The sequence below is a fragment of the Prionailurus viverrinus genome, chromosome E2 (genome assembly GCF_022837055.1).
Source record: "Prionailurus viverrinus isolate Anna chromosome E2, UM_Priviv_1.0, whole genome shotgun sequence".
Classification (NCBI taxonomy): Eukaryota; Metazoa; Chordata; class Mammalia; order Carnivora; family Felidae; genus Prionailurus; species Prionailurus viverrinus.
In genome coordinates, this window is record NC_062575.1 from 3,750,185 (window position 1) to 3,765,159 (window position 14,975).

The 14,975-nt window shown below is 45.3% G+C and overlaps 1 protein-coding gene across 1 annotated transcript; it reads right to left on the reverse strand.

Moving 5' to 3' along the window:
- Window positions 1-4,465: 4,465 nt before the first annotated feature.
- Window positions 4,466-14,975, reverse strand: LOC125153344 (killer cell immunoglobulin-like receptor 3DL3). Its single transcript, XM_047836412.1, is given in 10 exon segments — window positions 4,466-4,674; window positions 4,772-4,824; window positions 5,794-5,869; window positions 5,871-5,899; window positions 9,396-9,446; window positions 10,280-10,579; window positions 11,994-12,293; window positions 13,533-13,823; window positions 14,604-14,636; window positions 14,834-14,975. Coding segments are annotated over 10 exon segments (1,425 nt in total). The 5' UTR covers window positions 14,925-14,975; the 3' UTR covers window positions 4,466-4,473.

Below are 14,975 nucleotides of genomic sequence, written 5' to 3' on the forward strand. Positions count from 1 at the left end.
TCATAAAACAGTAAGATAAATCATCAGGAAGTATGAGGTAAGAGTTCCTTGTCAGAGAATTTCTACATCTATTGCCTCACAAGTAATGGTTCCTTCCTAAAGAACTTAGCTCTGGATAGCTCTTGGGTGGGGTCTGAAGGAGACCAAACGTCCTGTTTAAGTTTCCCATGAGAAGTGAGTGTTTTCCTTGACCAATGTCTGATGGGCTCAAATCCTTATTCAAACCAGATCCCACAACCAAGTGGAAGGCTCTGGGGCAGAATGTAAGATGGTGCCATAGAGACAGAGGTTCTTCTCCATTGGACCATTAGTCAACAGCCATGTGGCCTTGCCTGTTATGGACCCATGTACCTTCTCTGGAATTCAGGGACTGAGTTTATCCACTTGGGCTTGACTAGCAAGAGAGTATACTCTTGCACTGGGATTTTCTCAATGCTAGCATGTAGGGGAATCTTTTCAGGAGCTATTCATCATCTGTAAAGAAAGAAACTCCTATGCCTATACTTATCTGTATATCCATATCTCCATCTATCTATATATCTAGATACAGATCGTGGGGTATATAGATAGTTAGATGTAGACTAGCTGTAGTTAGCTGTAGACTCCTGGCATCACTAATTCTTCAAGGATGGGAAGCCAAATATTCCAAATCAAATTCTCTACCATGTACACTTCATTTTAACTGTAATACATCACTCTTGCCTTTCAATACACCAAGTATCCTGGGCCTCTCCCATCTTTTGGAAGACACCACTGACAGATTTTAAAAATAGTGAAAATGAGTCTTTAAGAGAAGTGACTTTGCCAAAGACACTGCACCTAAGAAAGCATAAAGCAAAATCTAAATGCTAAACCTCCAAAAAATATCCATCTCTGAAGCATATTTTGGACCCTTCAGGGGAGATGCTAGGGTTACTTGGTCACTTCATCCTGGGACAAAATGAACATGACAAACACGTTATATTCCAGTGATAGACAGATAGTGAATTTGCTTATTTGTCTGTAGTAACAGAGCGACAGAAGTCAGAACTTACTCTTTTTTAAAAAATTATTTTATTTTTTAATATGAAATTTATTGTCAAATTGGTTTCCATACAACACCCAGAGTTCATCCCAACAGGTGCCCTCCGCAATAGAACTTACTCTTGAGGGAAATGCGGGACTGAAAAGAGATGAGGGATATGTTTTGAGAAATGGCAAAACCTACTTTTCTTAGTATATTCTGATATGTGAAATATTTGATATTGTATATCAGAGGGTACATGGAAATGTTACTATACACACACACACACACAGAGTCACTGTCTAATAAAACATGGCTTTGTTGCTGTAAAAAATGAGTTTATCTCAGGGTATAACACATTTTCCAGGGGTTCATGGTACATTTTTCAGCTAGTTTTTGGAAATGGTGACCAGCATTGCATCCTAGACAAGGTTTTGGTTTTTTATTTTTTTTTCAACTTTAACATTATTGACAGGGTTAGATAGTGATTCTCTGCTGTGTGTGGGGGGGGGGGGCAGGGAGCACCATCCTGGGCATTGCAGGATGTTGACAACCATCCCTGGCTTCTGTCCACTAGATGCCAGTAGAACCCCCTCCACAGTCGTGACAACTAAAAATGTCTCCAGACACTATTATAACGGTCCATGTGTGGACACAGCCACGTTGCCCCAGCTGAGAACCAGTGTCCTGTGTTGTCTGCTGGCATGTATGGGCTGAGGAACCAGAACTTGCTTTGGGACATTACTGAACTTCATGCATTCCACAGCATCCTTTCCTTGAGGAATTCAGGTTCTACAGAATGTAGACCCCACTTAGGGTCACAGAACCTAGATCATTCCAGTGGGAAGGCCTCTAGAACATCTTTCTAGGCACAAATCCCCAAAACCTTTCTTTAATCTTCTCTTCCCTGGGATCTCAACAGCCAACTTGTGCTCAGAATCAAACTTATCCCTAAACACCTTTTTTTTTTTTTTGCCTCCCAGGTGCCCTGGAAGGAGCTTCTTACTTCTCTACTGAGAAAGAGGACATTGTGGTCTGGGAGAAGGATTCGCCTTCCCATATTCATTCATAACACTGTAAGAGAAGTCACATGGAGACTTAAACTCTTTTCCAAATTCTTGCCTTAACCCTAGCATCCAAGCTGAAACCTTGTGTTCAAACTGAGGTTGTGGAAAACCTCAGTTGTCCATGTGATTGCTATGGGTCCATGCCCCAGTCTCTGGGGAGTTCCAGGTAACTCCTCCATGCCTCCCCTTGTAAATCTCAGTAGGACCTAATACACTTACTTTCCTTCCTTGGCTATTGTACACCTCTGTTGTGCAGAAACCAGGAGCCCCACAGAACAGACCCATGCACGGGTACTGTCTGTTAGGTCCTCTCATCCTTGTTCAGGTCCCTGTACAAACTTTTGATGATAGAGAAAGCTGAACGACTTCCTTTCTCAATAATAGCTTTGGTTTCCCCGCAACATGTGCCGAACAAAAATATCTGACTTCCTGGAAATATTTTTGAGCCAAGCCCAAAGTCTCCCCTGGTTCCAAAACCCAAGTGTGTCTTAAAGCCCATACCTGGACCAATCCCCTAAATCCAAGGTATGATATATGTTTACAGGAGGTGGTTTCACCAGACAGTGGTTGGGTTCAGGGGTCTTCTTTTTGGGGCCCCATCATGGTCAACAAACACGCCATGTTGTGTGACCTTTGACAAGGTACTTAATCTCTTTGAATTTCCCTACTTAGGAAAGTGCAGATAACATGGAGCCCTGATAAATTTTACAGAAAGATTCATTGAAGAAATATATGTGAAACAGATTTTGTTGAAGAGGTGCTCAAAAATGTGAATTCCTGTCATTGCTGCACAGAAACCTGTCATTTTCACTGTTGTTCTCTAACAAGGTTAACTTTGATGCTAGTTCTGAATCCAAAATATTGCTGAGTCTCCCAAACTCTGATGTCTTAATTTCTTGCACTGTTTTGTTTTTTCCAGAATTATCCTGATAGATCCACATCCTGCTACTGGATTTCCTTGATTGAGCCTTGGGGGCAATCGTCTATACTAAATTGAGACATGGGGTACGTGGGACTCCCTAATGTGCCCTGAAGGAGTTAGCTGCAAAGGTGATGGGCGAGAGCCAGACTCCATGCTGGGGACACCAGCCAGGTGCTCTCTGGCCACCAGAGCTTCCAGTATCTCTCACTTGAGGATGCCTGGGCCTGCCCCAGCATGGCTTCCCAGATTCCAGTAAGATTGGGTAAATCTATCTGGATGGTTCTGGAAGGACATAAGAATGTGAGAAATTAAGGCATCAGAGTTTGGGACACTCATCACAACTAGATACATAATTGTGACATAGTCACACAATGGATTCTTACACAGGATGGAAAATAATTTTTCACATGCAAAGATGTGATGAAATATCAAACATATAATGTTGAACGAAAGGTGCCAGCCACAAAAATACATAGTATATGGTTCCATGTAGGTGAAATTCAGTAATAGCTAGGAAGAAAGATGATTAATAGTAGATAGATGGTAGCTTTGTTTATTTGTTTATAGTAGCATAGTAACGGAAGTCAGAACTTACCCACAAAAAGGGGCAAGAAAGTTTTCTGGGGTGTTAAGAATAGTCTACATTTTGGCACAGGTGGTGGTTGCAAAGGTGCAAATGCGTAAAATTCTGTCGAACCACACACGTGAGTACTTTAAGCCAAAATTAAAGCAACAAGTGTTTAAAATGATTATCTGATGATAAATTTATTGGTGATTTTTCTTTTTTCTGTATCTATTTTCCAACTTTTATACAAAAAATGAATGTCTTTTCTGTAATGAGAAAAGACCATCAACATTAAAAAAAAAAAAAAAAACACATCTCTGACCCCCTAGTGTGTTTCACATTTTAGCCTGTGAGAGCAATACAGTTGTTTACCCTGTAAACAATGAAGAACAAAATTATTTACAGTCTTAGCCTGGGGACACATTACTTCACACTATACATCGTGTCTTAATTCATGGGTAAGATATTTGGTCCTGTCACAGGCAAATGGTCTTGGAGAATTCTTAATATCATAATTCTTGATTTTGGCAGTATGTAGATAATTCACTTTAAGGTGGAGTTATATAAATGGTAGCAGTTAAAGATAGCACTAAGTAAGAAGTTGACTCAGCATAATTACAGGGAGGTCTCTATTGACAGGGTCCAATGGAGCCAGACAGCAAGGAAGCCAAAGTCAAAATCAATAGGGATCAGCTCCTACCCTTTACCATAGCAAACCATAGCACAGAGCAGGGCAGAGAACTTAGGGAATAGATGGTAGAGATGAGAATAACAAGGACAACAATCCTACGCATGTTTTCTAGGGAGTCCTGAGGTTTTTATCTCATCTTAGGGTGAGATGAATCTGAAGACATAATTTGTTGTTAGGACGGAGTTGTCAAGCGAGGTTTCAGAAAGAGCTATGGTGTCCATGGGTCTAAAGCCTCCTCAGGGTCTTTCTGGGTGTGCTCAGGCATAGGATTCCAGCCTTGATTGGCCTTACAAATTCCATGTATACACTGGCATCACTCGAGTGTTCCTTGGGCCCCTGGGAAGTGGGGGTGGTTTTTTGCTGTGTGAAAATGCAATGACCCAACTCCGTGTATGTCACCTCCTGTGCGTCTTCTGCTGGAGGATCCTGCATAATGGGAAATGGGAAGGACGGTGTGCACACATTTGTGGGCAGTAGGAGGAAGTGAGACTGCACTGAAGAGGGTGAGCTGAGGAGGACCTACCTCCCTACTCACCATTCTGTCCATCTCAGGCTCTCTGTTCATTATAGCAGCATCTGTAGGGAATAGAAGTCATCAAAAACACATGGAAGGGCATTTCTGGGTCCTCATTTAATAGATACAGATACCCATGCACAGAGGTGCAGTATTTTTTTAAATATAATTTATTGTCAAATTGGCTTACAAAAAATACCCAGTGTTCATCCCAACAAGTGCCGTCCTCAATGCCCATCACCCATTTTCTCCTCTCCTCCACTCCCCCATCCACCCTCAGTTTGTTCTCTGTATTTAAGAGTCTCTTGTGGTTTGCTTCCCTCTCTCTCTGTTTGTAACTATTTTTTCCCCTTCCCTTCCCCCATGGACTTCTGTTAAGTTTCTCAAGATCCACATATGAGTGAAAACATATGATATCTGTCCTTCTCTGACTGACTTATTTCACTCAGCATACACAATGGAATACTACCTGGCAATGAGAAAGAATGAAATCATGCCATTTGCAGCAACATGGATGGAACCAGAGAGGTGCAGTATTGCCTGGAATTACTACCAAAAAGTAGAGTCAGAAATTCTACCTCTGTAGGGGCGCCTGGGTGGCTCAGTCAGTTGAGTGTCCAACTTCAGCTCAGGTCATGGTCTCACATTTCATGACTTTGAACCCAGCATCGGGCTCTGTGCTGACAGCTCAGAGCCTGGAGCCTGCTTCAGATTCTATGTCTCCCTCTGTCTCTGCCCCTCCCCCGCTCATGCTCTATCTCTCTCTGTCTCTCAAAGATCAATAAACGTTAAAAAAAAAAAGAAATTCTACCTCTCGAAAGGTTCACAGACCCATCCCATTAATATCTCCCTATTTCCATTCCATTGATAAGGACGGAGGGCACTGGTGTTCTCTCTAGAAAACCTGACCTCTGTGGCTCCTGCCTTGAACCAGACATCAGCCTGCAAACAGAGAACTCACACCTGAGCACTCTCATCCTAGCTCCCCGCTCTGCTTAGATGGAAACTGGCCTCTTCTTCCCAAGACTCACTCTTTGTGGCATGGCACCAGTGATGAGTGAGGAAAAAAAGAAGGATGGTGAGGAAGATGATGGCCACTAAAGGGCCCAGCCAGAACATGCAAGTGTCTGGGGTTACCTGCAGGAAGATGTGAATCTAAGGAGAAAATCACAGTAGCTCTCCTTTATTGATTGCCTCCCATTTATTGATTGTTGGATAAATGCCTACAGTATCTCTACCTCAACCCTGAATCGAACAACGTTCTTTAACAAAAGAAAGACTAAATTCTTTAACAAAAGAAAAAGTTGAAACCAAAGTCAAAGTAAGTAGAGTTATTTTATGTTGTACAGGCAGGAAATGATAACAAAATGGGTGAGCAAGGGCTGCACAGTGCGATGTGTTTGCTTTGCGTGGTCTCATGAGTCATATATTAGGTTACTGCTCGTCTGATCCTCTCTACCAGCTATTCCTGAACATATTTTGTTGTTGTCCATTCACTGTCCCAACAAAATTTTGGGAATTAAGAGGAAAGTTGACTCTTAATTAAGCACTCTTAATTAAATAGTGCTTGTTCCTGTCTCTAAGATTTGAACTGACTCAAAAGGGTATTGGTATTCACCTCCAAGGGATCTATCATATGTTCACAGATGACTGGACGCAGGGGTGAGGTAGAGGTTTGAGGTGAGCGGAATGGAGTGGGGCAATTTACATCATGTATACAGCACTTTCTCTGTTGCAGAAGCATGTGAAATGCTTTCACGTTTTTGTCCTGACCTCATCCACACAGAGAACCTAAAACGGGGAGATTTAACCTCATTTTATTGTGGATAAAATAGAAGATAAATGAGCTTATCATACAGAAGTGGAAAAATGACTATTTGAAGCCAAGTGCCTTTGTCTTTCTGGTATACTATATTGTTACACTAAGCATCCTCATTTGTACACACTTCCCCCCGCATGATTCCTCTCTCCTGACAAGTATAGGTTTAGTTGCAGTGAAAATTAATTGCACAAAGAAATGAATGAGTCCAAAAGCAAGCAACTAGGAAAAACCAGATCCAACAGAACCTCCTCCAAATGGTTCTACCTCAAGAACATGTCTTGTATTTATCTACTTCATTCATTTGGTGTCTAACTTGGCACCACATTTCACCAGGAGGGTGGCAATTGCATTTTCTGTGGTCTCTTGGCTCCCAGTTATACGCCTTACAACCCATTTTCATATAAGTTACTATTAATCATATATGGATTCCCAGTAGATGCTTAGACGATTTGCAATGGGACTGAACATGTAGCACACATTCCTTGTTCCTACTCAGCTCCTTTATACAATCTGGTTCCTCTCTGTCTCCTTCCATTGATCTTGTCATTCTCTCCACCTCCCCTGCAGCATTTAGACTCTTCCTTGAGCATAAGATTATTCTCACCTTAGTGTCTTCTTGGGTGATAGCTCTGGGATATCTTTCCAACAATCTTCAAAGAATTAAACACTTCTTGTCATTAAGGTCATGACCTAATACTGCCCAAAATTGAGAGAGTCTCTGCCACTCACTCTAAACCATCCACAAAGCACTATCTATCACTTTATTTAAATTTTCATGTATAGTTTCCTCACAACTGATCATTCATCCATTCATGCTCTCATTTTCTGCCCTTCCACTTAAGCTGCAATACCAGCTTACCAAGATGCATTCCCAAGGCATCCTGTTTACTATTGGCAGTAGGCAGAAGAATGCATCCCTCAAAAGTTCCATGTGCTAATTCCCATAACTTGCAATTATGTCATGTTACATGACAAGGAGGAACTATGGTTGCAGATGTAATTAAGGTTGCTAATCCACTGGCTTTAAAATTGAGAGGTTATCCCAGATTATCTGGATGGCCCCAATGTAATCACAAGAGTCCTTAATAGAGAAGGAGATGTGATGAAGGAAGGGGGGGGTCTAAGTGGTTCAATGTGAGTTAGACTTGACCAATCATTGTTGGCTTTGAAGATGGAGGAAAGGGACCATGAGCAGAGGAACATGGGCAGGCTCTAAAAGCTGGAAAGGCAAGGAAATGGATTGTCCCCCAGAGCCTCCAGAAGGCACACAGCCTACTGCCATCTTGGTTTCAGCCTCATGAGACCCATTTCAGAACTATGAACTATAGAACTATGAGATCATTTTATCAACTGTGTTGTTTTGGGGCGCCTGGGTGGCTCAGTTGGTTAAGCGTCCAACTCTTGATTTGGGCTCAGGTCATGATCTCACGGTTTGTGAGTTCAAGCCCCACATTGGTCTCTCTGCTTTCAGTGCAGAGCCCGCTTTGGTCCCTCTGTGTCCCTCTCTCTGCCCCTCCCCTGTTCGTGCTCACTCACTCTCTCACTCTCTCTCTCTCTCCCTCTCTCTCTCTTTCTAAAAAAAAAAAAAAACTGTGTTGTTTTAATGTACTGAGCTTGTGGAAATTTGTTATAGCACCAATAGGAAATGACTACCTATGGCATATCCAGCACATGGACATACATGTGCACTGGAACAGTGCATGAACAAATAAATGAAGGAATCACATGTATGGGTGAGAGACTGGGTTCTGAGTTCTCCCTCACTCTACTAAGCATATCCGTGTTGCATTCAGACAGACAGGAGCTCATTTCTTGGCAAATGGAACTTCTCTAAGCACTACCTACCCCCACCAGCTGTTCTCTTCCTTTCTCTCCTCCAAGATCCCATGAATCTTGTGGGGGGCCGGGCCCCAGTGCCAGGCTGAGACCGGGTCGAGCAAAGGCTCCCTGTCGACTCAGCCAACCTGGTGGTTCCCCCTGCCATTCATGTGGGAGGCCGGGCCCCAGTGCCAGGCTGAGACCGGGTCGAGCAACGGTTCCTTGTTGACTCAGCCAACCCGGTGGTTCCCCCTCCCATTCCCCCACTTTCAAGGGCATACGAAAGCCTTGTCAAGGCTGAGAAAGTTAATTCCTGAAGCCTGTGGTCTGCAGGTGTTGGCAGTAATGCTACCTCCCTTTTTCTACCCCGAGTCAGATAGAAACAAACATGGGAATTGTGTTTTGCTAGCAATCTTATCAACAAGGTCTTGTTGTGACCCGTCTAGAAAATTCACAAGAAACACAGAACTAAATGTTTTGGTTGGCAGCGATTATGTGAAACCTGATTATTCTTAGAATGACCTGATCCATAAGAGTCTTATATTATAAAAGATTATGTATAGCAACAATACAGCCATCACTTGGGCTGTCAGCCCAGGGGACCCTCCTGTTCCCAAACTTTCTCTTCTCTCTTTTTTTCTTACATTCCTCTACCCTCAGGACCCTGATATCGGTGTTTGTTGTGCCGGTCGCAACAGATTCTCATCTCTATTTAGGAATGGGGAAAGAGCAGGTATGGTGTTATTCCTGGCAAGTAGATCAGGTTTATTTTCACTCTCTTCTTTTGGAGGAGGTCTCTGCTGCAGAAAATTAGAGTTTAAGAGTCCTCACTGGCCTCATGCTGACCCCAACCCCTTCTGCCATTGTAGTCTGGGGATCAGAAAGGCATGGTAATGAGCCCAAGATCACAGAGCTGGAAGGTGGCTGAGCCAACACTCAAACCCAAGGCTTCTCTTTGTCTACAAACAAGGATAAAAGAGATCCTTCACTTACCAGTTTTGGAGTTTGGTTCTCTGTATGGAAGGCAACTACTTGACAGGTTTCCTAGAAGACAAGTCAGGAGAGAGGTGGGGATGTGGAGTTGCCCATATTCTACCCACTGAAGCTCATTGCCATCTAACGCTGAGTTCCTGGGAGCTCTTGGGACCCCTCCCCATAATCCCTGGGGACTGAATCCCTGAGACTTCAAGATGCAGAGAGAAAACAGGAGAGGTTGGGGATGAAAGGGGCCTCTACTTAAGAGGAGGTTTCTTCAACGTTTTTTTTTTGTTTGTTTTTAATTTATTTTTGGGACAGAGAGAGACAGAGCATGAACGGGGGAGGGTCAGAGAGAGAGGGAGACACAGAATCGGAAACAGGCTCCAGGCTCCGAGTCATCAGCCCAGAGCCTGAAGCGGGGCTCGAACTCACGGACCGCAAGATGGTGACCTGGCTGAAGTCGGACGCTTAACCGACTGCGCCACCCAGGCGCCCCAAGAGGAGGTTTCTTGATCTTTCCCCAAAGGCACCTGTACCACCTTGGAGATCTCTCTGTGGGTGGGAGGTCAGGAGGGGCTCCTGGGAAATGAGTAGTGGTGAGGGGCCAATGCAAGCTATGATATCCCCAAACTGAGCCCCTTTTCTCCCCCTCCTGGGCCCGCCTTGACCCCTTTCCATCTTCCTCTGTACACAGACCCCCCAGTGTGAGTCTCTGTGCAAGATGCACAGGAGGAGGCTGGAGGTGAGTCCTCAGTCTCTCCTTCCCTGTTTCTTTATCTATGTTTCTCTCTCTCCAGAACTCCTAAGCATCCTCCCATTATCAGTAGGACACCCTTCACATATAGCCTTCAGATATATCCTGAATCACTGGGCACAGAGCAGGTTGTGTGCTTCCTCACCTGTGACAGAAAGGTACAGTGGGTCACTTGGGCCTGACCATTCACAGGGAGAGGAGTTGAAAGAGCCATGGCATATGTAGGTCCCACCCAGGGCTGGTTTTGCGGGACCCAGAAGGAAGTGGGCCCAGGATGCACCATCGTGCCTCTGCCCCTCAGCCAGCTGGTGCCCACGGAGCTGCCCGTCCCTGGGTAGATGGTACACATCAAAGTTGCTCTCTGAGCAGCAGAACAGGGTCATGTTCTCTCCTGAACTCAGCACAGCACCCAGCTGGGCCCAGAGAGAAAGTTTCTTATGTAGACCTGGAGGAAACGGAGGCAGTTCAGTTAGAGAGGCTTTTCCTTGCTCACAGTGTACTTCACACCTGGACTGTGAATTCTCTTTCCCTGTTCCCAGAGCCTAATGTCCACTTTGTCCCCTCGTGTCCACCTCTCTATTTCCTGTTCTTGCCTTCCTCCATCTTTCCCCTTTTTGTGTTGGTTTACTCTCTCTGCCTCTGTGGGATCTGTCGGTTTGATCTGTCTTTTTCTTTCATGAGTCTCTTATTTCATCTTGTCTCTTTCTGCATTATCTATCTATCTATCTATCATCTATCTACCATCTGTTTATTATCTATTATCTATCATCTATCTATCTATCTATCTATCTATCATCTATCTACCTGTCTGTCTCTATTACCACCGTCTTGGTGACTTTCTCTGCTTCTATATCCCTGGTTCTCTTTTGGGATCTCTGTTATCTACCCCACATTACCGTCTTTCTCTATCTTTGTGCTCCCGCTCAGGTCTCTGTCTTTTAGGGCTTTTATCTGTCCCCTCCATCTTTATGTCTACTTCTCTATCCCTTTTTCTTTCTTCTGTTTTATGTGTCACTGAACCAGTGTCTATCAATCTGTCTGTCTGTCTCTCTCTGTCTCCCCTCCATTCTGTGTGTGTGTGTGTGTGTGTGTGTGTGCACATGTACACATTGCATTTCTGTGTCTCTTTATATGAAAGACTTTATATGGCCATTGATGTACATTGACTCTGCTTTCTCTCTGATTGCATCTTTCTGTGGGCTTTGACCTCAGTAATCCTGTAGCATCTCGAGCAACCTTGAACATTGGCCCAAGAAACAGCTTTGGGAACCCATAAAACATACCACATATAGGAGCTAGTGACTGTCTCCTCCACCTGGGACCATAGTATCCAGGGTCACATTGTGGTTCAACTACATGGGATGAAGTCATGTAGGAGGGAATACCACACCTGTGGGTGCCACATGAAGAGAGGACCCATGGCCCATGGGGAATCAGCCTGAGAAAGGCCAACCTGGCCTCAAAACTTGGTCATATACGTGGTATGTCTTTAGGTTCTCCTGGTAGAGAAGAGGGTGTGGAGAATAACTGGAAACCACGTTCTAAACTGTCCCAGGTTTCTGAACAAAGTCAGAGTGGAAGGGCACCTGTCTCTGATGTGAATGTACCCATCTGTGTCCCTTCCTTCACTCTTTGTCTCCACTACTGACTCCCTATTTCTGCCCCTTATCTGTCCTTTATGTTATAACTAATGGTTTGTACTGTCACCCTTCTGTCATTGTCTCTCTAGGTGTAGCTCTTGCCAAGGCTATCTCTCTGCATAAAAACCCATGTGCGTGTCCCTCATCACCACCCGGGGCTTCCAAGTCTTAGAACACCCTGTCTGTATCCCAAAGAGGATGGGAGCAGGACATTCTCACCTGTGATCATGATGTCCAGGAGGTCGCTGGGGGTAGACCACTCATAGAAGGAGTGATTCAGAAAACCGAAGCACCTGTAGGTCCCTGCATGGGCAGCTGTCACAGGACCCATGATGAAGCTAGCATGGGAACCCTCACGATGGGACTGCCCAGGAAGGTGCCAAGGGGCCTTGGATAGCTCCTCACTGTGAAGAACAAAGCTTTCAAACTGGATCTCTGAGCAACAATGCAAGGTCATGTTCCCTTCTGATTTCACCAGGGGACCTGGCTGAGCTGAGAGGGAAAGTTTTCTGTAGACTCCTAAGAACATGGACATTGTAAGTTTACAAAGAGCGACCCTGCCTCACCCCATTCCCTGGGACCCTAAATGAGTGAGGGTGCCCCGTGTCTGTATTTCGCCTCCTTCTTTGTGTCTCTGTGTCTTTTTCTGTCTGCATGTCCCCCTCTGTCTCTGCCCCTCCTTTGCTCTGTTTCTCCATCAGAAGAAACAGCACCAGATTCCATTACCACTGTTCTCATCCTTGACACATTAACTGTTGCCCCTGTTTCCCATAGACCCCTTTTCTGCTTTGTATGGTGGGGGTGGGAGAATGACACTGCAGCCTGCATTTCCAGGCTCTTTTATCAGACCAGTTCCTGCTCTGTTTGATGAGTTGGAATCCCTGGTAGGAGACAGGAATTAAGCAGTAAAGCAGGTACCACAGTAACTCCCAGTGCCTACCAAGCCTGTGCCTAGTGGGGATGGGCACATCTTCTACCATGTCTGTGACTTCTCCAAGGCCCCAGCTTCCACAGAGCAGTTTGGGAACACTCCCCCCAGTATGTCACTGCAGTCTAGTGGTGGCATCAACATCCTGCCCTTACCTATCGCTGGGAGTAGCTTCACTTTCCCTGTTTGGCGTCCTAATTTGTTCCTCACCTAGGTATCTTTATTGATTACCTGTTGTTGCTGTAATAAATTGCTACAAACATAATGGCTCAAAAGAGCACCAATCTGTTGTCTTATAGTTCTGGATGTCAGAAGTCCAACATGGGTCTTATGGGCTGGGATCAAGGACAGCGTGGACAGGACTGTTTCCTTCTGAAGGCTCAAGGGGAGAATCTGCTCCTGTCTTTTCCAGCTCCTAGGAGCTGCCTGTATTCCTTGTCTTATGACCCCTTCCTCCAACGTCAGAGCTAGCAATGGCTGGTGGAGTCTTTTTCATGCTGCATGACTCTGAAGCTCATTCTCCTGCTTCCTTCTACCCTTATAATTACAGTAAGTCCGCCTGGATAATCCAGGATAATCTCTCCATCTCCAGGTCATCGGCTTAATGACCTTCATTCCATATTCAACCTTAATTGGCCTTGGACTATTCATAGATTTGGAGTATTATGGTGTAGACATAATTGGGGGCCATTATTCTGCCCACATACATTAAACGCCCTTGGAGCAGCTCCTATTGTTATAATTGGACCTGACTGACACTCCCACCAGGAAACTCTGAGACTAGGAAGATCAGGACAGGAAATAGTTCCTCTAGAGAAGCACTCTCTGACCTGTGACCACAATCAACAGGGGGTCACTGGGTGGTGACCACACAGAGGAGGAGCCAAGGTAGGATCCATGACATCTTTAAGTTCCTGCATGTGCTGGGGTTACAGGGCCAGCGAGGAAGCTGTCCTGCAACATTATGCTGTGGAGTTCAGGAATGAGGGCACCAGTGACCTTGTATAGTCTGAACATGCCAAACCTGCAATGAGAGTGACACTGAAGAGTCACACATTGTCCTTGAGGAACCACTGGGCTTGGCCAGGCAGACAGGGAGGAGCACAGCACAGGAGGACCACCTGGGGGAGAAGGAAGCACAGCATTGGTCTCCTCTCCCTAAGCTCAGAGGCTCCCCCTCCTTCCATGTCTCTAAGGCTCCTTTCCAATCCAAGGGTGCCCATGCACACAAAGACTCCCCACACCACAGAGACACGGCATCTCTTACAAGTAACCTGTTGACCGAGAATTCTGAGTGAGCACTGAATAGTGGGCTCTTAGTAGGTGTTGATAGTGTGAAGTTTGTTACATAAAAGAAGACAAAGTAGACACTGAAGAGGAGAGTAATGACCTATGTGAATGCCACGTCAGCGAACACATGAGGCATGTTACACGACAGAGCCATGTCAGAACATGCTGGAATTCCAGGGGTTCTGGCATGTGGATTTTGTACCTCTGCCATGGAACAATGTCAGCAGCAGCATGGGGCTCCTACTCTCATGGGCGTGCTGAGAAGCTTTAGTGGCTGTCTTGTCCTCAGACATTCTGTTATTCCTGTCACCTTTTGCATCCCCTGCTCTACAGATGGCTTCTCCCAGACATCTCAGCCCTGAGCAGCAGTGTCTTCCAGATGGCTTTAGAGCATGGCTCAGCCAAGGAGAACAGAGTCTAGGAAGGGTCTCTGGACCAGAACTAAGACTAAGGTTTCCCTGGGCCCCCACTTTCTATTCCACAAGAGATTCTCCCATAAGGCCTCCTGCAGTCAACCCATCACCCAACCTCGTGTGCCATCTGCCCTCCTGTTATAGGTATACTCTTATCCTGAGTGCATGGCAACCCAAGTTTTGGAGGGAAAGACTCACCCACTTGTGCCCAAATCCTTTGGATGAAGAACTCTGGAAAGAAAGACTCATGATAGGTGGTCCATCTCCATAGAAGACTTGGCCTCCCACTCATTCCCCTGCCTGGCCTGAGCCTTACCATCAAGGTCCACCTTGCCTCCAAGGGAGCAGTCTGCTGTGGGGATGCCCAGCCTTCCAGGCCAATATTTCCACCATAGCGTCCCCTCCCTTCCTCCCCTTCCAGGACTTACCAAGACATGCCAGGCTGATGACTATGGGTGGTATGGCACTGCTTCTGCTGAGCGGTGACCCAGCAAAGTTGAGAAGTACACAGGATGCCATGAAATGGGGCCCAGCTCATGTTTATAAGTTGACTGCAATAAGGAAAGGTGA